The sequence below is a fragment of the Platichthys flesus genome, chromosome 9, assembly GCF_949316205.1.
Source record: "Platichthys flesus chromosome 9, fPlaFle2.1, whole genome shotgun sequence".
NCBI lineage: Eukaryota > Metazoa > Chordata > Actinopteri > Pleuronectiformes > Pleuronectidae > Platichthys > Platichthys flesus.
The window spans coordinates 21,556,178-21,582,691 of record NC_084953.1 but is presented as its reverse complement, the minus strand read 5'-3'; the positions used below and the strand labels follow the sequence as shown (position 1 = coordinate 21,582,691).

Here is a 26,514-nt window from a genome sequence, read left to right as displayed (position 1 = left end):
TAACTTTCTTGGGTCCAATTATCTGTTTACAGAGTCTCTCATGTCACTGTTATGCAGAGGATGCTCTACTATACCCGTCAGTCCTGCCAGATGACTCTATAGACTCTGCAAGGATCTAGGCTTGTCTCTCCAACATTTCCAGAATTCCTCAATCAGCCATAAAAGGTTACCTGTCACTTTGCTGTCATTGGCCTCCACTATACGCCCCTGGCCTCCAGTCCTAAACTCAAGCCACATATTGTTTACAATGTGACATCGGGATCTGTAAACATTGACTTGAACTCTATTATACAGGCTCTTTTCTCCTCCTAGGTACGTTGTCTGGCACTGCCATCCCTGCACACAAGCCCATAATGTTCTCTTTTGTGGTTCCCTGATGGTGGAATTAGCCACCAAATGCTATCAGGGCAGGGGTGTCCCTCTCTATCTTCAAAAGGCTCTTGAGGACTTATCTTCTCTGAGAGGAACTCCTCTCCCAACACCTCTAACACACTAACATGCCATACCGTGCACGTTTGGTCCCTCCTTTACTTGATCTCCTGTACTTTGTCTTATATAACAGCACTTGTTACTTACATCAAGGTCTCCGACTGTACGGACGCTTTAGTGTTAACACTTAGAAAAGATGACTTTCAAATGTAAATCTAACACAGTATGCAGTGGTAAGAATATACAAATGAAGCAATGACCCATTCACCCCACAGTCATCAATTTATGACTCATTACCAGGTGACACTGAAAGTACTGCAGTGGACTTCAAATCATCATGGGATTCAGCTAAATGTGAGCATAGAACCAGAATGTCATTGATAAGTTATTTAGAAACATATGCTGGGTTTGAAATATATTTTCTTGCTTAGGCTGCAGGAGCGAAGCTTCCTTTTAAATCCCTGTTTACTGGTTTTTAGTCCTTGATTTTGTTGTGTTTGTGTTAGTTGTATCCTATTCCACTTTGTTAACCATATTACTACATATTAATTACATTGTCAGTTCTTCTTCAGCTATAATTCTGGCCTCTTGTTAACAATAGAGTGTAACAGTTATCGCACAATTTTAAAATGGCTCTGGTTCCAATGGTTTAAACCCCATTCATTTTCTCCAATAACTTTTTATAAATTCCAAATAAAGAGTTTTAAGCAGGGAACCAGGCCAATGAGTTTGTGTCTTGAATATATTTGTACATTTATTGCATTTCATATAGTGTATAGTTGTAAACTATCGTAGTAATGCTGAACGATCCGATCGTAGCCGATTCTGGTGATTGTGGTAAACGTTTCCAGGGAAACAGGTTGCTCCACCAGTGAGTCATGTCACTATTACACGTGAGGCTTGTGTGTGATGTAGTACTTCCCCTTGTCATGTTTTTCTTTAAACGCAGTTCATAATATATGGACTTGTGGCCCTCTATGGAGTTCAACATTGTTTTTCAATCTCGCAGCTTGTGGTAAGTCTACCTTGGATGTTTAATATAATACGGATGATAATAATAATCTATACATTTTTACTTCTGGAACCATGCTGTTGAGCTTTGCAGCAGCCATTTTGACACTCCAAAAATAAACACTGGTGTTACTAATTGGAGCTCGGAAGTTGCAACTTCGGACTTTTGACTTGGAAGGATGGAGGGATTTCACCAACCCCGACTTCGAAATCCAAGATGCCCCTCCGTATATATATTTTTAAAACAAGTAGCACTGTCTTTGCTTCGATTTTAAAACCAATAGCACTATTTTTGCTAAGATCTAAAGCCAGTAACTCTTTGCTGACATTAAAAACTAATAGCATTGTCTTTGCTTAGATTTGAAAACCAGTAGCTCTTAGCTTATATTTATAATCAGAAGCTCTTTGCTTAGATTTTAAAACCAGTTGCGCCTCGCTTATATATTAAACCAGTAGCACTGTCTTTACTTGTATTTAAAACCAGTAGCCCTGTCTTTGCTTGTATGTAAAACCAGTAGCACTGTCTTTGCTAAGATTTTAAAGCAGTAGCTTTTCTCTTATATTTTAAACCAGTATGTCTTTGCCTGTATTTAAACCCAGTAGCACTGTCTGTGCCTATAGATTGGGCTGTTTATATACAGTCTGTGGCTCGGGCCTTGCTTTGCCACCACAGTAGAGTTTGGAGACTGGATGGGGTGGAGGACACTGGTTGCTATGACAGGGTTTAAAGACGACAGTTGGACATTTTGCTCACTCGGTGGTGTTCTTGCCTGTAACACCCCCTCTCTCTCTTTGCCTCCTCCTCCCTTCCTTCGCCTCTTACGCAGAAAGCAGCGGTGGGTTGTGATTTGCTGGAGCCCCCCTCCCTCTCGGGGGGTAACTTATTACTGGAGCCGGCGGGCGGAGCCGCTCCAGCACCGATAAATTGTGTGTGGTACAAGTGACGGAGACGGCTGCGAAACGTTCCTTTCGCATTTCCTGTGGGGGACAGTCGACTGCATTCTGAGCTAGAAGTGCCCGAGCAACAGCCGCGAAATCACACCCAACTGAAGCAGGTGGGGGACAGTACCGAGGAGCTAACATGTCTGGAAATAAAGACAGCGACGGCGGCTGGAAGAATTTTATCTGGAATTCAGAGAAGAAGGAGTTTCTCGGACGAACGGGCTCCAGTTGGTGTAAGTACTCGTTCGACAGGTTCCCCGTGTGTGCTGTGAAATTACCGGTTCTGTAGCCGGTGTGTGGCAGGGAGGGGACATGTGGGGGTTTAGAGGCTTATCTCCGGTCTTTTTCCTTGAGTGTCTCCGGACTCTCAGCACCTGTTCGAGCACAACGGCTCCGACATGCTGCGTCGTGACTTCGCCTTTCAATGGAGTCTGCGGGGAGAAGTTGGTCTGTTAAATCACAAAGTCCACCGTGGAACACGAACCCAGCTTCTCTCCCACACACATGCCACAGGTTGAATTTTAACCCTATTCCACACTTAGATTATAGCTAGTTATAACGCTAACTAATTATTTACACCGTCCTGATGTGTGACATTTAAAAGGGACATGTTTAATATGTGCTAGTTGGAGACGTTTCACCGAGGCGTCGCACAAATGAAGCCGTTCGTTAATAAACGTCCTTTATGAAAAGGTCACCCTGAAGGACAGTGTGGACAGGGCCAGGACTTTTCCAATCAGCCGCCTGCTGAAAGTTGGCTGCTGTGTATTCTCACTGGACCACCGCCTCTTTTTAAATATGGGAGGAGAGAAACCAGAGGACGTTTTATTCCTCCGTGTTAAAGAACAGAAGCGCTGATCTGTGGCTCCTATACAACGGGGGCCCGGTTATTCTTCAAGCCGCCTTTAGCTCAAACCCCCAGATTAACGGCTCTCGTCGTTCTACAGGCTGTTTCTAACACTTTTTAAGGCGAGCCGGCCGGAGAGAGTTGATTTGATAGGATAACTACACAGGCTGTTAAATAGTGCCCGTTAATCTCTTTTAAACCGGTTTACCAATTAGGATTCGCTTCCCCCCCTTCCCCGTGTAAAAGACAGCGGGGTCCGTTCAGACACCGCTTGGCAATATGGTACTGTGAGCAGATCACGACTCACATGTCTCAAGGGCCGCCCCTCAATCTCCCTGCTATTATTCATATACTTCCCTGTGAAGGGAAGGGAGACGTCGATCGGCGCGTTTTCCCCAGTTTAAACCTTGTAATCCTGAATATGTTAGTGAAAGCTCAAATGGGCAGTTTGTCTCAGAGGAAAACTCAGTATATATCCTTGTGTGGGTAAGCCAAGTTGAAAGGAAAATCTGATTCTGCTGTTGTTGTCGCCCTCTTATCTGCTCTGTGCTCGTCAATGGCGAACTTCGAGCTAATTCAATGTGGTGTTTAACATTGAAGTGGTGCTACAGATGTGTCAGTCAGCCTGTGAGACTCAGGGAGAGTGATGTCGCACTATTCTTAAGTGAGCCATGTTGTTCTAAAAAAGCAACAGGTACGCACGTCTGTGCCCTTGAGTTGCTGGCGCCATGGCGGCTGATCGATGCAGCCCATTGGAAAAAAATGAATTGTGCATTCATCAGTTTGGAGTCAGGTATTAGTATTACAGCTGTTTTCGATGCGGGGAAATGTCAGCTGCGCTCATTTCTTCACTCGTGTGTGTTCACGTCGACGTTTGGAAGAGGCAGCGTCTGAGGAAAACACCGCAGAGCTGTCGAGACGTCAAAAAAAGACGTCAGTAAAAGTCTGGAGACTTGAGTGTGGCGTGGACGTGGTGATGGTCCCTTCACGAGTCGCTGCAGCAGTCTGGTGGGGGAGGTGCTCCCCATTCAAACTGCCGCTCACCACTAGTAGGCCAGCTCCTGTGCTATTTACATGTGTGGGCAGCAGTGTTGATGTATGGCCTCTCTGACTACAAAATGGTGTTGCACCCACACCCACCCCCACACGTGTTCTGACACCAAAATTGATCCCTTGTCCTGTTAAATCTCAAAGTAATTGGCTATAAATGTAATCGTGCTGCTTCAATGCCCTCACAGCAGTCAAATAAGCGGTTGTCGGGCAGAAAATAGGAAACACTGACACCTTCCAAGAGACTGACTCACTCCTGATTTTCACTTCCATACAAAAATGTAATTCGTTTTCCAAATAATACAACATGGGCTGATTGTGTTTTTCTCCTCTTATTGGATCACATTTAAGTCTGCACAACTCTTCAGCATGCGTCAGTCATTCCAAAGTTTCCCCCCGAACGTGCAACACACAAGAACCATGTCATACATGAGGACTGTCTGTTGACAGTGCTCTGCATGGAAACATGCCAGGGTCAATTAAATTGATCAATCAAGAATCTGTATAGTAATGTTCACAAAATGCAGTTTGACTTATAGGTTTGAAGAAGGTGCTTGCGTCATCCTCTGCACTTAACCAGCAACAAGAATGAGGAAACAGTAACAACACTTAACTCAGAGAGAGCCGCAAGTGAGGGATCCCTACCCAGAGTGCATAGATGTTGTGCGTAACAATAAACTAACAATATTCATTAGACGTATATATGATTCACTCAAAAGCTACCAACCCCAACCTGTAACATAACGTTATGTTTCTGAGCCGCAGTTGGAACATTGTGTAAAGGCAATTAATCCTTAAAAAAAAGATTTGAAAACTCTTCAGATGGCACTATTAATGACATTTGTAAAGCTTCTTTTTGCATTAAGGAGCCGGTTTTGTGACAAACTGTGTTACAATACTAAAACAAAAAAATCCTGTGTCTCTTTTAAAATGTATTCATATATTTCAATCATGTTTTCAGTTAGTTATGATATAAGTAAAATTGCTTAGTGTGCCCAATCTGTGCTGCATCTGAGCATTAAACACAAGGATGTTCCTCTCCATTTTATGTGCAGGAAACACTGCTCACATGTTCTAAGGGAAACATGGACTGACTAGGCCCGAGTGAGTCTGAGATGAATTTCCTCTCCACCGTTTACAGTCAGTGTTAGGCTGTGGAGCCGAACCTGTGATCAACCAGTCAAACTGGTTTCACAGTTTTTGTGGTCATGGAAGTTTTACGACCGACATACAACACAAAACCTACCAAGATCACAAATATAAGAGTATATTCCCGCCACTGATCTTGAATGAGTGTAGGCAAACCGGAAATGCTAATTTCAAGTTTCTCCCTATAAAGCCAGGTTAATTAATGTGAGCTCAGTGTTTTTTATACCTAACCTGTTGTAAGTGTTGACAAAATGGGGGAAGGGTCTGCTGTGATGGAAATGATTACTGACTCATCCAGTTGTACCAGAATCTTTGGCACTCCTGCTGTTGCAGAGTAGGTTCAAATTTAAATAGGGTGAGACAACTTAGCATTGTTCTCATGTGGCTTTGACAATGAGGAAAAAAAGGGACAATGTGTGGAGAGCCTGATTAATGCCATACTCATGGTTACTCAAGTTTTTTTTAAAGATTTGCCACAAGTGTAGTGTCTATTTGGGATAATGAAAGCTTTACTCCATTGTTCTCACATCTGGTATATTCACTTCATTCAAGACAGGAGCTGATCTTATTCTAATGTGTTTACATTAAAGCTCTCACAAATATTTCTTTTTTTGTTCTCTGATGTTTATTGGTCATGAATGAAAACTAGTTTCTCTATTGTAATCAAGTCAAAAAGTTCATTGCTTTTATTAATTGAGTTTACTAGAATAACATAAACCATGTCACCTTTGAACAGCTCAAATCAGAAATGTTGTTGTATGCCCCTTCACTGGATATAGCGTGGCTGGATGATTTACTGTAGGCTCGTTCATCAATCTGTCTGTCTCATGAACATGGTATCCCAGGCACGCTTTGAGGGAATCTTTTCAAGCCTGTCAGAAACGTTTTTTTTAGAGTCAAAGATAAACACGGTCAAAGGCCAATTTCACTGTAACTTAACAAATCGTTTTTTGGCCATAACTCAAGAATTTATACACTGATCATGACAAAATACACTTAATACCTTTTTTATTACATTTCTTTAATAAATGACTCCCCTACATAAGTCTGGAGAGAGGCATACAACCACAATGCAGTAATTCTAGCTGCTTAAATTCCTGAAGCAATTGAATCAATAATCAATGTAGTTGCTGATGGATCAGTTAATTTACATGCTTGTTGAGCCCTTATCATAGTACATGGATTTTAAAGACCTTCATTTTCTCCTCTACAGTTAAGATCTTAGCGTTCTACGTGATATTCTACGGATGCTTGGCTGGAATTTTCATTGGGACCATTCAGGCTTTGCTGCTCACATTAAGTGACTTCAAACCCACCTATCAGGACAGAGTGGCTCCCCCAGGTAAATATAATCTAAAATTATTTATTATTCCTCTACCTTTGCCCTTTCAAATCATGTGCAGGATTGTGAACTGACCTAATATTTGTGTGTGTGGCTCACGCTGATAGATGACTGTTGGGGTGTGCCTTTAAGCAGATACTCTATCACAAGTCTGTCTGACCTTAGATAGGTTCAGCCATTTTGTCCTTCACTACTCTCTGCCACTCAATGTTTCCCCCCTCGGGCAACATGGGAACCGTTGAAGCTTACACCCACTGTGACTGAAACAGCTCACGTGTGCTCTGATCATGCGTCACAGCCTGTGTGTTTATACATTTACATATTCATGCATGGCAGCCGGAGTTTGTAAAAAGGTTTAGTTTTGTCGCAGCTTAGAGGCCACTAAGCTTGTTTAGCTGGAGGAAAATTCCAACCTGTAATCTTATGAGAACAACACCATTAAACACTGCTACAGTCACTCTACAAGAGTTTCGAAATTTCCCGCAAGCTTGGAGACAAAGCAATTTTTTTAAAGTGCAGAGCCTCGTCGTGTTTGCACAGCACATGCTGTAGCCTCAGTAGTATTTTTTACCAGCCATTGTAAATGAGTGGCTGCATGCACACGGGTTAGTTTGCCTGGCGTTTTGTCTGTCAGCCGTCCACGACTGTTAACAATCAAAGAGCAGCCTGGCAAAGCAACAAAGTAAGTGTGGAGCGCTTTGAGCTGAAGTGAGTTTCCAGCAGTGGCATGATAAAGGAAGCGGAGTCTTTTTTTCTGAGCTCAAGCCTGCCTCTCACTCTAGGGCTAAAAGTTTCCATTGTGAGAGAGACACACGTGAGTGTGGCGGGGTGGGGGCAGGGTATTGGTGAACTTTCACAAGGCTCCAAGAGAAATTCTTATGACTGAATGTTAGTTCTCTCTCTCTCTCTCTCTCGTGCACATTTAACGCCGATCTTGCTCATACGTACAAAAACAAAAACAGACTCAATGGTAAAGCTGGAAAAGTTTGATTACTGTTGTTTCCTTTCACTCCTCTCACCCATCTCATTCTCTTCATGCCACGCCTCACTGAGGCCCGGTGGAAAATTACTGTTACAAAGAGCGGACCCAGACCATCTGAGGAAATCCCCAAGATCTAACATTGTGTTACATTGTAATGAGCATGGACCAGTATCTCTGGGTCTGACAAAGAACAGCTGGCATGATATAGAGTGCAGCTCCTGTCAGGAAATTCCCTCCTTTTATACACACTGCCATATATATATATATATATATATATATATATATATAATTTCTCAAGTTGTTGCATCAAGTTATCTTTGAATCATTGCATTCCCCTTTTTATTTTGTTGTATTTAATCAAAATAAATAATATCTGTTTTTCAGGTCTGTCACACACCCCACGCTCTGAGAAATTTGAAATCGCATTCAAATTGTCTGAGCCGAAATCATATGCTAAGTACGTCGAGAGTGTGGAGAAGTTCCTTAAACAGTACAACAAGGGGAACCAGACTAATCAGAGCGAGTTTGAAGACTGTGGAGGCAAGTATAAGCCAATCACCATTCAGGGATTGTCATACTCTGGCTGATCCCTGATGGGTATGTAACAATCGTCAAAACAAGATTTCTCACTGATGTGCATTTAGATCCAATAACTAACTGAATAAAGTGCATTCCTCCGCAAAGACCCACCCTTATGAACCACCTTTTAAATTCTGAATTTTATTTGGATCCTCGCCAAATTTAACTCACTCATAAATAACAGTTACTTAAAAGTGGATTTTTTTTCTTGATCAAGATTCATGAATTATCTCCTAAAAAATCAACAAACATATTGAAAAACTCTAATCCGGATTCGGTTCTTCCTTGGGTTATGTCCCAAGGCTTCATAAAATTTCCTGGAAATTGGTTAAGTAGTGCTTGCATAATGCTGCTAACAAACAGATGGAAACATAACTATAGTGGAGGTAATATGTTCTCGTAGAAACAGTGATAACCCTAAATAAGTCACCCTAATTTGTATCAAATACAAGTAGGTTTTTGAAAAATATCTAATATATTTACAACATCTGCAGAAGTTCCTGCGACGTACAAGGACCGTGGACCTCTGGAGAATGATCGCGACCAGAAGAAATCCTGTCGCTTCCACAGGACCTTGCTCGATGCCTGCTCAGGGGAAACGGATACCACTTTTGGCTTCGCGGACGGAAAGCCCTGCCTTATTGTAAAGCTCAACAGGATTGTCATGTTCAGACCAAAAGTAGGTATACACCTCCAGCACAACATCTCTGTGGGTCTAACAGACTTTCCTTAAACATAGTCTAGACCACTCACCAACCTGATGACATATCTGTTGGGATCAACGAATGAACCAGGCATTGTTCACACTTGTAGCACACATCCTGGGTGTTAAATAATTAAAAAGGCATTTCTAGATCTCTTTGAAAACCTCGATGTAGTATGACAGTAATTTTCATACATTGTTTCTGAAGACTATGCAGACACTGAAGGTTTTTCTGAACGTGTCATTTCTTTAAAGGGACATGTCACTGAGTGTACATATAAAAGTATTTTTCCAGACTCACATTTTGTTTCTCCAGAAGTAGCTTTCTGATGAATTACCTCAAGTGCTGTTATTAGAGTCAGAATTGGTTGGTTCTTAAGATCACAATTTAGAATTAAAAACACATTTTATTAAGAATGCACTGAGCTGACCATACATCCATAGCTCGCCTGCTGGTAAAATCCGGAGACGTGGCTACGGAGTTTACCCAGAGTTTTCCTTTCACAGTTGTACAACACAGTGGGAGGTTCTCTGCACAGACACGTTCACAACAGCAACAAATCCTTTGTATTATTCAGGTGAGAGTTGGATCAGCCGCATGCAGTTTATTAAGTCCGCTGCGGAGATCGCGTGATTTTCTTGACACCGGTGTCAGCTCTTATCACAATCTCCCTTGAAATATTTGTTGGTGTCTTCTTTGTGTATGAAACTTCTTTTTTTCCCTACAGATATCCGTTTTCTTTTTATTAGTTTTTTTAGGAGAATTTTGTTTTATGAAATTCTAATATTATATAAGCTAAAAAATTCACATTCAACTTATTTTATAGGAGCTTTTTGTGACTTGTCTTTGAAACGCTGCAACAGAGAAGTTGTTAATACAGGCTGTTTATCTGATCAGTGGTGCTTCCCTTGTTCGATTAATGACGGGGAAGAATGTGTGGAACAAAAAAAGGTCAATATATATGCACTTCTGCAGCATCAATATTTGTCAGTCTGACACTGTTACCGAGGTGCAGTACTAAAATAGTGGGGAACTCTTCTGTAAGGACAAACTTTGGGATTATAAATCAGTAATGCCTCAAATTGTATTGTATCCTAAATATTTAAATCGTATGATCCAATGCAGCAAAGTAACTGTGCTGCATTCAAGGTGGCAGCATATGTTCTAAAGCCCCGTTTTCCATTGGTCATAAAACCCACTAACAGAGGTTTTTCTGCAAAGGAAATGGATACAATCGACGTTCACTCCCTGGTCAAGTGACTCTACTGTAGAAACAGAGTTTCTTTAGCTTTGTTAACTTAACCACCTACTCAGGATGTGGCTCAAATACTCTCACTCTTTTAGGTTCCTGTTAACAATACGGCACTCCCAGAGGCTCTGCAGGGCAAAGACATGCCCAACCTGATCCCCATTCACTGCAAGAATAAGGTACGTTTGATGCGATATCTACCTATGATTTATTAGTGCACTTTAAAAAAGTTTGACTTAAAGTCCAACTATCACATTTGTAGAGAGAAGAGGATGCAGACAAGATTGGAGACATCAACTACTTTGGCATGGGTAAAGGCTTTCCTCTCCAGTACTACCCGTACTACGGCAAACTGCTGCAGCCTAAGTACCTGCAGCCTCTGGTGGCCATCCAGTTTGCCAACATCACTCGGGACCACGAGCTCCGCATCGAGTGCAGAGTTTATGGAGAAAACATTGACTACAGCGAGAAAGACCGCTACCAAGGACGTTTCGATGTTAAGATCACAATCAGCTCGTGACCTCAGCCGTGACGAGCACTCTCATTTTAAAAAACAAAAATAAAATGTAGAGAGAATTAAAGAGTTCAGATATACACCACTAGTCTTTGAACATTCATAATATACAGGACCTACACTTAATCTGTGTGCTTTACACTAGCTTTTCTGTGTGTTTGTCGAGGGTTAGAATGTAAAATACAAAAAGTAGCAATAGCAAATATTTATTCTACTGTAAATGAAAATATTCCTTGAGCCATGGGATGTGTTCATCTATTACTGTAAAACCGCGATTCCACTACTGACGTGTAGCGAGCTGTGTTTCTGTCCCCAGAGTATTTCATCCTGATGTGGTTGCTATATATTTTTGGAGTGTCCAGTGCTGTAGTCTTGTCCTGTTATCTCTTTTGTCTTATGTCAGCTTTAGTGGTCCAAGGTGTGTGCGTGTGCGCGCTCGTGTCTGTGTGCAGGTGTGTTAGTTTATGTGAGCGGGTGGAGTGTGTGTTAATGTGCTCTGTTACCTGAAATACTAGCATGGTACTCTGAACCTTTAAAGCCCATGTAAGAGTAAATGACTGCGCTCCATGGAATCTTTTTGTTGTTTTTGGTGTGTGTTTCTTTATCCAAGTTGTTCATGTTGACAGTGGGAGGATACAAGTGTACAACTTTTCTTTGCCGTTCACTTTAGCTGTAGGATTTGGTTTGATGACATTTCTGTTTGATACTCTTGCATCTGTTCATTCTTAATTCTTAGTGTAGAGCTTTGTGGGTCCAGCCTAGAAGACTGTCACCTCCATGGAAACCGTGGCAACTCAGTGCTTTGAAATCGGTCTTGCTGGCGACATCACATGACGTGATGTAACTTACTATTGAATGTTTTAGCCATTTTCATGGTGGAAGAATTTTATATTTATGCAGTTGTACATTTTTTTTTCAAAGTGTAATGTATGAATCCAATACCAAAGTCGCTGGTCAAAAGGTTAGAGAATATCAGAGGCAATGCAGTATCCCGTGTAATAAGATGTGTAGTTGGTGTGAAAATACTTAATTCAGTGTTGAAGATCAAAACACTTGTCAGGAGTCTGCTCTTGTCACTATTTAATCTGCATAAGGCTGAAACAATAAACAGACAACTCTCAAGTCCTTGTGTTTGAAGTGAGTGTTTTCTCTTCTGCTCATCTGTCCAAAATCTTGAAGAAATACTGCACCTAGAAAAAGAAATAACAGTTCATTTAACAGCACGCACTGAATCAAACCCTAACCTCAAAGTATCAGTTTGTCATCCATTGTGCTGCAATCAGAGCAGTCAAGTTTTACAGCTTAATTTCTCCTCTGTACACAAGCCCCTTTCTTGGCCACTATGTCTGAGTCTTGGAAAATGGCAGCTCAGTCTGGCTAATGTGTAACAAGGGGGCATTTGTCCAGGCAACAGATCAGGAGTTCTCCTGAACAATGACGCTCAATGGGTCAGACCCACTCTCCGTTAAACAATGGTTTTGTTTAAAATTCCTCTGCCATTCTTGTTCTACTCAAAACCAGTGTGATCTAAGGTTGACCCAGCCCACAGAGCGGAGTCATGAGACTCAGCTTCACAGAGTTGAGGGGGTTTAGCAAGGTAGCTACTTATGCATGGACTGAACGACAATGAGGAAACCTATGTGCAGGGGCACAACACAGTGGGTGTACTCACTCGTACAGTGTGTGTCAGTGAAATGCCACCCACCTCTAGAACACCATCTTCGGGGAGGTCTGTGCAGTGGACGCTGTTCTTCACTTTGTCTTTGCCATAGAGAGCACGCAGTGTGGCTGGACGAAGGTGCCGCGCAATTTCCTGTTGAATGAAAACATCTGGATTGAAGATTGATTCACTGATGAAACTGACAAATTCACACGTATTAGATTTTACTAAATATCCCAATATCAGGATGACAAAGTTTTTCCAAAATGGAACATCCTGTTCTGTTGCATGTTCCTCACACAGTGATTACTCAGCAGCTGAACATGTGATATGTAGAGGTAATGACAAAACACTGACACTCAGCAAATATTTAACACTGAACGTAGGAAGATAGATTAACATGACCTTACATTTCAAAATGAGTGACAAGCTAACCTATAATACTGCAGACGGGTATTGATAAATGTCCTTTACTACTAGTAAGATTACTATCTGATTAATTCCATATTCCATATTGGTTTATAAAAATTTATGATATTTTCTGGAGTTGCAGCTTTAATGGACGTGGGCCTCAAACTTAACAAACCAGACACCATTCCATACTGTTTAATAGGTTCTCATCACTACACACTAAAAATACAACTACAGACACATGTTTATTTCACAGCTAAGCAAAGACTCCGGAGTTCTGCTTTATATTGCTCATAATCATTCAGCACTTCCTCTTCTCACGTGGCGTGTTTCCTTTCAACATGAGACACTCCCAAGGTCAAAGCTGGGCTCTGTTGCCCTTTGCTACTTGGTGCCTCCAGGAAATGAGACCCTCTCACAGGTTCCTCCATCAGGGGAAGGACAATGTGAATAATTAATTCACAGAGATGGCTATTAACTCCAAAAGAATTATGTAACATAGTGCTTGTGTAGTGCCTTTTATCACAAAGCCATGTATCACACGCAGGTTAAAAGGTTGGCAAAGAAAATACACTGAAAACCGATGAAAACAAACCACTGTGAAAGTCTTTTTCCAGTTTTCCAGGGATAAATATATACAAGATAGAAATACAGTTGTTAAACTCCACCAATATAAAATAATCTGATGGGGCCTTGTAGGCTGTTTTCCTATGACAAGCTCTTATTCTCTGGTGGTTTATGAGAGCGGACACAAAAGACAGGAATAAGGTTCAAGGTCATAAATCCACTGAGCCTTCTTCTCAAAGCCTTATTGTCTTTTAAAACAAATACCCTTGTGGAAAACATTCTCCTGTTTTAAATAACTGTACCACACAATACGGAACTGACAACTGACACAAAGGATCATGTGAACAGAGGAAGGATCATGGGAACTTCGGATCACCGGGATCAATTGGGTTCTATTTTAAGTGTGGAAAAAAAATTATTTTCATCTTCCATCCATAATCTATATGGCTTATCCTGTGAGAGTTGCAGGGTGGATGGCTGAAGCCAATCCCAGGGGCCAACATCGTAGACACACAACCATTCAGGCTCACATTCACATCTACGATCAATCACCCCTTATCCCTCCATGGGTTTGGACTGTGGGAGGAAGCTACCCGGAGAAAACCCACACAGACGATGGCAAGCGTGCAATCTGATTGTAAGACGACAATGCTAAGCACTACATAACAACTACATATAAAACACAGCCTCACAGAGCTGAAACTGGCTCATGAACGTGCGCCTGAATCGTCTGCCTCCAGACTTCTTCTGCTCTCAAATCTTTTGCGCAACAAGTCTTTCAAAATTCCCCAATCAATAGAATGCCAGGTGAAAAGATGTGGAATAAAATTACCCGCCCTCGTTGTGGCTACTTTTGCTGTTGGTGGCCATAATATAAGAGGGAAAGAAACAGGGCGACATCTATTTCTAAGCACAAACGGGGTCAATTTGAATGCGAGCGCAGGGTTTTGAGTGTGAACATTTCAAAATCGGAACATGAAAGTAGTCATGCTCAGAGGGGAGGGAAGGAAAAAAAAACATGACACATTCTCATTATACGGATACAAGTCTGTTCAGACTCAGTTTGTGTCTGACAAAGCTAAACACAACATCCTGCGCAGGAATATCTGCAAGATGTGTCCGGGCAGCAAAATGTCCTCTACATGTCCCCTGCCACGTGAGACTGAGGCCGAACACAGCAGGGGGAAATTAGAGGGAGAGCTACCTAGATAAAAGAACTCTTTTCTGAAGCAGCATTCGGTGTAATTGAATCAGTTTCCCATGAGTGACCTGCTGTCAGAGTTTAATTGGATTTTAATGAGTCCCATAGGGTGCTACACTGATGTCCCTGGAACAGACTGGCTTGTCTGATGTCTGGGGCAGAGTGACCTGTGGGTACACGACCGTCCCTTAAAAAGGCTCATGTCCGGTCCTGTCTGTGTGAGGGAAACACTGAAGCCTAGAACTGTGCCCTTTTCTACTGGGAAGCACCTGTGTGAGGTTGTTGTTTGATGTGATATGTAAAGACCAAGCACTTCTTTATCAAATGATTCCCCTCCTCCCTGGTCAAGGTATTTATACACATACATTGCAGCCCCCTGTGTACATACTGGTAAAAGAGATCCGTTGCTGGAGACATTTAAAATACTTTTGGATTCCTCCATAATGTAACTAAACAAAGTTTGCTCCCCCCATACCTCACAGAAGAAATACCAAGGCAAGCCAACAGTGGAATAAATGTATCATGGTAATCTCAACAGCATATAAATACTAACACATACTTACACATAAAATGAAAGTGAATGTTGTACAAATGCTTCATAGAGCCTCATAACTGATAACTCTTCTTTCAAAGAAAGTAATAAGACATCCTTTTACTTTTATGACCATTATATTTTGTATTTATTCATTTATTACTACCACTACTACAACTGTACGCACATTGCCTCCTCCACACATTTTTCCTCCTCTCAGTGACTAACTGGATAAAGAATCGCAGCCTGTTTTGTTTTATGTATATAACATGATGTGAATACAAAGCCTCCTTATGAAGCAGATCCTACATCACAGTGGAAACTATTTCTACCTGCTTGACAGTAGCTATAGTTTCTTCTAATCAGCATCATATTGTTGGTTTAATCAGAATAAGGCTACTTGCATTTCCACTCAGAAATGCAAGTAGAGACCAGAGCACTAAATTTAGCACAGGAGCCACCGGGTTCCACAAAAGCATTATGCAGATGAATCAAAAATCAATGAGAAAAACCTATTTAATGTTGGCCTCATATAACAGGACATTTAGGGCCTTCTTGATCATCATCTCTGTGAGACAGTGAGGCAACACAATATGTTGTGAGCACTGCTAATAGAGATGTTTATGTTCGATTGAGTGGCTCATTAAAAATGTGTGTAGAAAAATAAAACCTAATGGAAGAGGCTGGGCCTGGACTGTCTAACAGAGGACTGCTGTGTCCGTCCACTCTGATATCAGGACACATCACAAGACACAATACACTAGGATCCTTTATTGAAAGATGTGTGGCCCCTGCGCTCAAAACTTCGTATGTCAAAAATGTCGATTGCAACTTCTTGCTCCTCTCAAATAAACAGAGTCATTTAAATAGTCCACCGTCAAGTCTGACATGATGAAGTGTTTGAGGTCACTTCATCCAAACGCCCAGCTGCACAGTCATACGTTTCTTCACACATGACCTGTGCTATTTATGGATTGGTGCCCTAGTCAACTGGAATGGATCAATATCCTGTTCTCATCACAAAAAGCAAACACTTAAGCAGACATAGACATTCTGACCTCTTCATACAGACTGAGGTTACACTGATTGTCCAGTCCAATCTGTCCACATGATAATGACGTCTGGAGTGTCGGCACAAACACACCGAGTTTAAAGAGACAAACAGTCTGTACTTTGGTGTTTTATCAGAACAATGTTACATGGCGTCACATTTGCCCTGCTGGTGACCTCATCAGCTCGCCTCTCACACACTGATCTAGTTTGTGAGTCTTACTTGGAGTTCTCAGGGCTGCTGTGACTTCCCGCTTATCTCCAGGATCAAATGACTGAGCTCAGCTGAAGAGCAGGAGTGTGAATGTTTAGGTTATTTGTAAGATAATACCGAGGTGAGTCTAAGGTCGTGGCAGGATCGACCTCGCAGTTAGTCACTCAGTCAGGTCCGAGGCAATCAGAGAGGTAACAGAGGACGGAGAGAGAGAGGGCGGAATACAAAGGGGAGCAGCTGAAGGAGGGCAAATCAAGCAAATTTAAACATTAATTTATAGTCAGAATAATATTTTTTTAATAATTGGTTTCAATAACCCACTGGATTTAAATATAATGTGCGGATGCATCGTTGTGATTATTTAAATGTTGCTATCAATAATAAATGAAAAGGCCATCTATAACTCAGGGTTGGTAATCCTGGAAAAACTAGCGGGGCTAGGCTACAGTGAGAAAAGGCAACAGATGCAACCCACCCCTTCCCATTGGTCCTCTGGTCTAAGCGACACCCCCATGAACGCTCACTGCCTGACAACTGTTACAATACTTATTTTCTTTCTTTTTTGGCACACAAAATGTATTTATTGAGAGCTATGAGTACGTGAGGAGGATTTCAACAAATAAGACAAAACATGTTTCAGAAACAACTCAGCAACCCCACCCTAAATCTAAAAGATGCAATGATTACATCGAACTCTCCACACACAGGGCTTTACAGTGCAAACCAGGGCCAGGTCTGATGAGGGTGACTACTAAACAGAGGGCAGTAGCAATGGCTTTATTATTTTGGCGTCAATGAGGTGTAGGGTCATGTGACCTAGAAATCATTAGCTAATTAACAAAGCCCCTTCCTGCTCAGCAGCTTCAATGTCAGTAACATTTGGGCTGTGGTCTGCACGGCTGATGGTTAAGCAGATAATTTTTGTACACAATGTGACCAAATACAAAAATGATCAAAAACAGAAGGGAAGGCAGAGTCACAGACAAACACTGAACATGTAGGGGAACTGTGCAGGTGGGTGCAGTCCCTCCTTTTTAGTTTAAGCACACAATGATTAAAAGGCAAAGCCTCTTATCATTAGATTTCACATCACGCACCGGCACAGCCCTGCAGCACTGGTTCCACAGCACCCAGGAACAAGCATGAATGTGTGTTTTCACGCACACAAGCTCACACTGGCTCCAACACACACACAGTCTATTTCACGAGCCAACTCTTATCTAATCGCATAAGCCACAAAATGTTTACAGCGTACACAAGGACTAACAAAAACTTCCAGTTCCTCTCGTCTGATTCACGTTTTTTAAATGAATAAGCTCGAAATCAAATACTGAGATCAGCTCAAATTTATGAATGTTGGGCTCCTCATACACCCACTGGTGTGTTTTGTTTTTCTAATGCAGATTTATCCCAGATTACATAAAGTCTGAACATGTAGCCAGGCTTATGTACAAGACAGAAGAAATATATTGTGTGCTCTGGCTTGACTAGCATTCACAAATAAAAAACAAGGAGCTGTACAAGCCATAAAACAGGACAATAAAAGACTAACACTGCTGAAGCTTTGATTAAGGTTAACTAAAGAAATGCGTTCAGTAGAAGAAATGGCTGCAAGATATAACCTCTGAGGACCGACTTAACGTAAGAAAAATGCGTACCTTCACTCAGAGAAGGATCTAGTGTAGAAGAGAGTGAGGAAATAAGAGACCATTTTGAATATGTTTTGACTCACTGGATCAGCAGGTCCACAGAACTCCCTGAATGTCTGCGGCGCGTCGGTGCCATGGATCTCCAGGACCATGCAGGGTCCAGTACATAGCTGGGTCACCATACTCTGCAGGTGGAGGTGGGAATACAGTCAATACTGTGATTATGTGACTTTTTATTGAAAATAAATAATTACACTTATGATGATAAAAAGCATCATGAGGCTACTGACACCATCTGCCACACCTTTAGTGACTGTTTAAAATCCAGACAAAAGAGGAGATGTTTGCATTTGCGTTACTATCAGAAGAAGCAATTTTCAGATCTATGATGCAGGTAGCTGCCATGATTGCACAACAACGTGGTGTTTATACTCACAAGATACTCTGTCACAACACCTTTGTAAATTTCATAGAATTCTTCTGCATTGGCTCGGTCCACATTGAACTGTCAGGATATCAAAGTGTAGAGGAGGCAGTGAAATTTTGGCAGTGAAGTGAGAAGACCGTGATTTGAAATGTAAGAACAGTCCAATTATTGTAAAACAACTTGTGTAGTTTCAGTAATGAATTAACAACATCAAGGATATGAGATTGGATACTTAGAACAAATGTGCAGCATCAATCAAAGCACTAATTCTAATCCCATTACATTATCCCTATGTGCTACAGGGATTAATGTATTTTTGTGCTGCCGACCAGAATGTGCATCACATCTGATGTGGCAAAACGAATGGACTGTGAGAGGTCACCGTTGACAGCAGGGACGCTGACTTCCATTATGAGGTCAGGCTGGGTCAGAGCAAATCAATACAGGACAAAAACAGGTTGAATGAGTTTTGCTGAGATATATGTGGCCGTATGAGCAAACGAATTAACTTTAGCGCAGATTTACATGAACACAATGAAGGGGTGTAAGGCAGATCGAAGCACAAAGACATGAAATATTGAATTAAAGTAAAACTTTTACCATCTGAAGAGCTGAGATTTCAAATCCAGCCGCCGATATGGAGTTTAGGATCTTCCCCGTCAAACCTGTGAACACATCAGAGCTGTTGATGTCTTTGAGCTTTAATGGGCTTTTCTACGTTTTCTAAGTTAACACATAAACTAACAAATAAACAGTTTAGTGCTGCAATAAAATCTTCAGTGTGATATTTAACAATATATCACACTGAAATATATTATCAATATAATATTTAACAAGTCTGTGGAGCAGCAGTCACAGTTCTCATTACCCAATCAAACATGGTTCTTATCCTTATTTAATCACATAAGTGGTAATTATTGAATGTGCTGCTTAAGAAGGGATTATAATCCAGTATTATCATATAGTGCAACATCACATCTCAGTGTCTCCTTTATAAAACAGATGTGCCGTCTCTTAGAGGAGGCATTCTTTTTGTCCAGTTTTATCTCACGTCACTGTGGCCATACATTAATGTAAAATTGGTGGAGCTGCAGGGACAAAGGTGCAGCAGTGACAGTGAAGGTCAAACTGCTGCAGACACACACGCACAGCACATGCACACGCACATACACACGCACGCACACAGACACAGTCTAATTGAAAGTGGGGGCTAGTCTCATAATCTCAGCCAGACATCGTGATAACAAGGGGCCTGCGTACTCGTCAGGCAGGACACCGACTGTCTACATTTTCCTCTCTTTCTGGAGGAGGTTGTTGTGTAATCGTGACTTTCTGTTTGGACCAGGTGCCGCGCCAGCATTGATGATCTTCTCTTATTTGAGTAATGATTCAGTCACCGCTCGGTTGCTCTGTGTTCGAGGCAAGTACCACCCCCCCCCCCCCCCCCCGAGTCCCCTGTGCCCTCCCCAGGCAGCAACCTGCAGAGGGGAGGCACTCACTCAACGCAGCTTCCAAAAGCAGCTGGTGCTGTTGCTAGGAGATCCTATTCTGGGTGCCTGGCAACAGAAGCTTCTCTATTCCAGTCATGTCTGATTGCATTTTCAGACACAACTTCCTTTGTCAGCACCGTGATTGGGTGCGCCCTGCACACGTAGCTGTGGCGTACATTAGCCTCTTAAGTGATCTTGAGGGAAATCAGAGCAAGCTTCTGATTGTGCTGGTCTCAGAACTGATTTAAGATCTCAGTTTGGGCTCCGCTCGACCAGCCACCCACACTGAGTTGCTATTTTGGGATTAGACCACAAGTGTCAGCACACGTCAGGAGGTAAACATTGTGGGCAAATTAAAATATAGAAAATACTGTAATCGGAGCAATTTATGACCTTTCAACGACGCAACTCAAAAACTAAATAATTAAATTCTCCATCTTCAGCTTCACCATTTTAAGTGAACCAACATAACTCTAAAAACAGTAGAAAACAAGAAAGAGCTTTGAATATATATTCGTATGCTGACACAAATCCTAATTTTATACCTTGGCGCATGACTGTTTTGGAGAACTATATTATTGCAGGTGATTTCGAGTTCAGTTGATCTATCGTGCCCTGCAGCAGAATAAAACGTGCCATTACTTGTGTGTTTGTTTTTTAACGGTTCCTTTCTCATGGACCTTTCTCACACGAGACATTTTGACTTGTCAAAACAGGAAAAGCACAGGTGCCACTCCGGTAATAACTCCAATCGTGGCACCATTCCATATAGGTGTGGAAGAGAGTCCTTTTCAACTAGCAGTGTGCATAGGATCAGGGTCCTGGCACACCTACATATACACATGAGGAGGAATTAAAGATTACACAACATTAAATGGTCCATTCACAAGAATACTTATATCAAGTCAATTCTGCCTAGTCCTTTTTATTAATGTATTCCCTTTCAGATTTCCCTGTTAAATAGACAGCTCAAGTTAGGACAAAAGTCTCCTTATTAAAATGTCTTCTCAGCTCAGAATGTTCAGCTTATATTTTGTCATGTGTTCTTTTGAAAAAAAGAGAAAAACAAAGCACAAGAACATGCGAGGAGACTAAATATATATCCAATCCTATATCAACGAAATTACTGCCAAGGAGAAACACTCCAGGATAGGACCATAGATCAGATTCATATATATGAGCGCAGGCTGACCCTCTTGACTTTAATGAACTGTGTCTGGTCTCAAACTGTATGTCATGAAACCAGTCCAGCCAACCACTCTTTGTGTGCATACTTCAGCTCTATTCAGGGACTTTCACATTTCACAGGTCACAGCTTCAGTGGCATGCTCCATGAACACGGATCAGTGCAGGGATTTGGACAAATCCAAAGTGAAATTTGGTAACCATGTAGTGCCTCTGTGTGAAACCATCCCATTAACAGCCACAGGTAGAAGAGCTTATACAAGTCAGTTGAATTCGTTTTATAAAACATCTACAACTTAAACTGGGTTAATTGTGGTTTTTTACACATCTGACATTTGTGAAATGAGTAGGTAGATGTATAGGCATTAATAAATACTGCTAGTTTTAGCTGTAGTATTATGGATAATGAAAATCTTTATACATCACAGTAAGTATATGTGCTCCTTACCTTCTGATATGGCATGAGGTTTGATGATGCAGCATGTGCAGTCTGTACAAAGAGCTGTGTTAGCGGGACCATGGCCAATTGTGGATGGGAAAAAAAATTCAAGCTCCTAATAAACAGAACAAACACAATAAATGTAGGTGAAAATATCTAACAGTGTGGAGCATGGGCACGTATGAACATGAGCATGTACTTTCGCTGCTGCAGCAAGTGAGTCAGAGCCGTGGCCAATGTTTCTGACGCCATCTGTTCCAAACTGGGCACGGGCACTCTGCGGTGCCTCCCTCCGTGCCACAGCCGGGTCTGTGGGTCCCACGAGCTTCCTCCAGGTAGACATGGCCTCATCACCCATCAGCTCCATGGCAACTACAGGCCCCGAGGTCGCAAACTGCACCAGGTTACTGCAAAACGAATTTTTCATTTAGAATGGCATATTTAGGCCAGCTGCATTATATGTGGCACAGAGTCACCACAAAGTCATCAGGATCATCTTCACGGGCTCAGTTAATGATACTGGCCGGCAATAGAAAATCTTCTATTGCTGTTTGCACTCGCTCAGAATTGGAAAATCATTTACAAGGGCACTCACTTGAAGATAGGCTTTGACTGATGTTCCACATAAAACTCTGCCGCTTCTTTCCTGTCATTCAAGAAAACCATAAACCAGGGAGTTAATAAGAGTTAATAAGTGACCAAATTATCTCAAGTAGTCAGTAAAACTCTGTGTGACAATCTAATGACAAAGACATTAACAAAGGTCAATAGTATTTATGAGTGCAATTGGTTTTGACTTTCTTAATAATAAAAAAATAAGACGGATCTGAGGTGACAGTACTTAAATAAAACGTTTTTTTCTTTACCACCACTGAGGACTTTGAGGTCGTGTCCTCAGATCTTTGGGCCAAATTATGGGAGTTTTAGCAGCATGCTGAGAGTTTACATAATAAACACTTCTACCTTTCTGGAAAGAGATTCTGTAAACTGGTTCTAATTATAGAGAAAGCTGAGACAACATTCTGGGAAATGAGTTGAATATATCAGGTTTATGAAATTAGTGATTTCAGAGGAATACCTGCGAAAGAACTGCAAAGAATAAATTAGAAAAAATTACAAACCTCAAAATTGCTAACATATTAGATATGGACCAGAATTAAGATCCTGCAAATATATCAGAATCTAGTGACACAAGTACAGGCAAATATCCTTCATTCATGATGATAGTCGAGGAATGTGGCAATATATACTTAAGGTCAAAAGTCCTCATTATATCAATTCACGTTTTAAAGACATTTACTGGTTCAACCAAGCAATTACACCACGAGCTAGAAATTAATTAAATGCTACCATTGACAGGCCCTTGCAAAGCCATATGTTCCTAATGAGTGTGAGACAGTCCATCTGTTTATGTGAGAATACTGGCACCACACAGCCTGTCTGCCTCTGTGACAAGAGTTTGTCTGATACTTCACCTGTAGTGTCATTAGACTCTGCCCAGTGGGACTTTTCCCTTACCAAGTGAGCTTTGTCATTTTGGCTTTGGTCACAATCAGGTTGGAGGAGTATATCATTTCAAGGACATCTCCGATCTTTGTAGCAACGTCTGGCTTTATCAAAGCAAGAGTCCTAGAGAAACAGGGAGAGAAGGAAAAATACGCCACATAAGGAGAGAAAATACATCAGGATGTGAAGGTCTCATATCTGATACTACACATAACCGGAGACAACTTTTCATCTGACATCTTGACGGAAACACTCCCGCTCTACAGTGATATAAATATATTTTGATTTCATATCATATTTACATGTTAATTTATCCATTATTTAACCAGGAAAGTCCCATCGAGGGTCAGGGAATCATGGTCAAGAGAGGCAGAAATTTTCAAATATGTATGGCAAACATGTAGGGATTACTAGTACTGTCTGTATTTTACCTCAATATACATTGTACAGAAGTGCTGTGCTGGTTGATTGGCTTTGGTTTATGTTTTATGAATTAATCATACATTATTAAGCCAGTTTTTGACTTTGTGATGAAAGTAATAAACAAAACAGGTTGCTTTGGTATTGTAGTCGAAAGGTAAGTATTGTAGAAGCAGCCCTTTAAAGAGTTATCGTTAATGAATATTGTTTACTTTGCAGTTGATCACAAAATAAATCTGTTTTACCATGCATCACTGACCAAACTGATCTAAGAATGTGAACAGACCATACATCAAACTATAATAGTAAAGGTTGATAACAGAGCAATTGCCCAAAATATGTTGCAGCCAATCAAAAAAATTCAATTGATTTCCAATCTCGCACCATTCTTGCATAGTACACTGAACAGAACATGTAAAAAATATTCGAAGAAAGATTATGAGTCAACCTTGAAAGGTTTCATTTCAAGTGGCATGTAACTGGAGGATATATGGATAATGTGGACTTAAAATAAACAAGCATACCTTTCTTTTTTGCTGCCAAGTTTGTTTGCTGTGTATAGATCCCCGTAGTCAGTCAGATTAAGCTGTCTTGACAAAACGTTCACTCGATTCCCAACAAACAGGTCCTCTTGATGGAGGTCGTCGTATACGGTCCTTCTCAAAAAGACTCGCTGGTTCTTTACATCAAACTACAGAAAACAAAATCATTGTTGATGGTTTAAAAAAAAATAATGAAGTACAAAATTCAGCAATAAACATGACATCTTGTAAATCTAAAATCTGTCTTATGCTGTCAGATGACATATATATTGTCTGGTGAACTTCCACTGTAAGTAACACATGTATTGTTGAATGCAGTAGTCACTATCTACCATTTCCACTGAGCCATCTTTGGGGTAGTAGAACAGTTGGTATAGCCGCAGGAGAGCAGCAATGGGGTCATACCACTCCACATTAAAAGCAAAGCGTTCCTCCTAGTAAAGTTAAAGACAAGATCAAAATCGGATTAAGGAAGGGCACAAAATATCTAATACACAGGTCTAAAAAGACATAAAGTAAGAAAAAACAGGAGGCTCTGACTCTGTAACAAATATGATTAAGATTTTATATGTTTACACCTCAGTCCCAGAAAGAAATGAAATCTTCTTTCACAATAATCTTAAATGAGAATAAGAAAAACACTGATTTGTGTGAGTCAACCATTTGAAATTGAAGAGATATTCCTGTCAGGGTAAACAGCTCCATGTTTTTTTTGTAGACTTACTCATCCTTTAAGTTTGTAAAACAGCCACATCAGTAATGTTTGGGAAGTTTTATTCCATTTACTATAATTCTCATATGCTATACATTGCTGTGAATTATTTTCAATGTATTGTTTTGGCATTTCATGTTTTTTAACGTGTCTTTTTGCCTCCTTAAGACTCATCAGTGCTGAAAATGTATTTCAGAGAATTGAAACTAGTACTTTTAGAAAATACTGAAGTAGACTTTTCAACCTAACAACCAACTTTACGTTCACAAAGCAATGACTAAACTTTCCCAAACTAAACGTACAACTGATGTGAATTGTGTTAGATTACATAAGAAATGTAGTGCAAGCTGATTTAAAGCATACAAAAACACCAGTATGTTCTTTAAAAAAAATGTTTTAATCAGCCTTCTTCAAATCAAAGAAATGCTATCAAATGACATTTGTTTGGTGACCGTTAACAATTTAAGAGGGATTAAGGAATTATCTGATATAAACACTTGTGTGATGACAGATCTGACATGATTTGTATTATCTACCAAAAACAATTCGGACTTGTGAGCACTGTCAGAGTGGCCTGTGTTTGGGTTCCGTCTCCGTCTGTACAGACAGTCACCATGGGAGCTCTAGTTTCCTGCCCCAGTCCAAAGTCACGCAATCAGGTGAATAGGTGACTTCATCCTGATCCTAGTGTGAGTAGGTGTGTGTCTGTGAAGGACAATGAGTGTCCACAGTGCTTCCTTGTATTCTGCCCATTGTTAACTTGAAAAAGCTCCAGCCCCTATGACCTTGACCCCGCAAATAAAATAAACAACGCCTCTCTCCTGCTCTACAAACACACAGGGTATGATGTAAACTCTCAGTATTTAGGTAATGATGGGTGAAGTTATCTTAATGAACTAACTGTTCAAGAATGAGATGTTGTGTCTAGCACACACATATTTACAACCTCTTGGAGATATGTTATGTTTTATCCTGTTCTATGTATCCATTATTACAGGACAGTCAGAATGAATGTACACTGAAGCCACTGCCTTGGCATCAGTGTCTTGCCAAAGGGCACTTCAGCAGAGCAGGCGCTCTTTGTGATTGTGTTTCTTCTTTCACTGAATCAGCCACATGTTTTCTTTTTGTCTACAAGTTCCAAAGACTATAAGTGTGTGCCTGCAAGCTAGCTAACTGAAACAGTTTGGTTCTTTACAGTGAAAACCATGGCCACCCTGACCAACATGCTGATATTGATAAACCATCCAGCTATAGAGTAGCCTAGAGTAATTTTAACTTATAAGCTGTAAACTAATAATATTAGCGTATCTGCTGTGTTATCCTGTTGTTGATATGCTAACATTAGCAAACAAGCTTCCGTGTAAGCACACCGCTGTTTCTCCCGGTATCGTATAGTTCACAAAGTACGTTCATACGATAATAGACGAGCAGTGATTGTTAAACTTACCATTTTCAGAAACTAGCGACTACTACACCACGATCTGTTGTCACGTTGCTAACGTTACCAGTAAGGCAAGCTCAAATCGTGGCAGCGGCAGATCGTAGAGGAACTTCCGGTGTCAACGGAAACTGCCACTGACGTGTGAAGGCGGTGTGGTGTGGTGTCACACTGTCTAAAAGGAGGCAGCTTCCTTTGATGCCACACTGTTTGGAGGCAGCTGTCACGGTTGCAACAAGTGTTTGGGAACTAAGGCAGATTATTGATCCA

General features: G+C 41.1%; 2 protein-coding genes across 2 annotated transcripts; one reads left to right on the top strand and one right to left on the bottom strand.

Annotated features, from left to right (window-relative positions):
* The first annotated feature begins 2,364 nt into the window (after positions 1–2,364).
* On the top strand, positions 2,365–11,920 carry atp1b1a (ATPase Na+/K+ transporting subunit beta 1a). The gene is made up of 6 exons (XM_062394756.1): positions 2,365–2,615; positions 6,642–6,770; positions 8,137–8,292; positions 8,826–9,010; positions 10,380–10,463; positions 10,547–11,920. Exons 1-6 carry the CDS (start codon positions 2,522–2,524, stop codon positions 10,802–10,804), a joined length of 906 nt encoding a protein of 301 aa, XP_062250740.1. The 5' UTR covers positions 2,365–2,521; the 3' UTR covers positions 10,805–11,920.
* On the bottom strand, positions 11,864–26,382 carry nme7 (NME/NM23 family member 7). Its single transcript, XM_062394755.1, has 12 exons — positions 26,254–26,382; positions 24,424–24,525; positions 24,074–24,240; positions 23,142–23,252; positions 22,219–22,269; positions 21,823–22,030; positions 21,633–21,738; positions 19,110–19,174; positions 18,519–18,587; positions 18,166–18,267; positions 12,504–12,611; positions 11,864–11,988 (listed from the first exon to the last, which is right to left on the bottom strand). Exons 1-12 carry the CDS (start codon positions 26,254–26,256, stop codon positions 11,956–11,958), a joined length of 1,125 nt encoding a protein of 374 aa, XP_062250739.1. The 5' UTR covers positions 26,257–26,382; the 3' UTR covers positions 11,864–11,955.
* Positions 26,383–26,514: the final 132 nt, after the last annotated feature.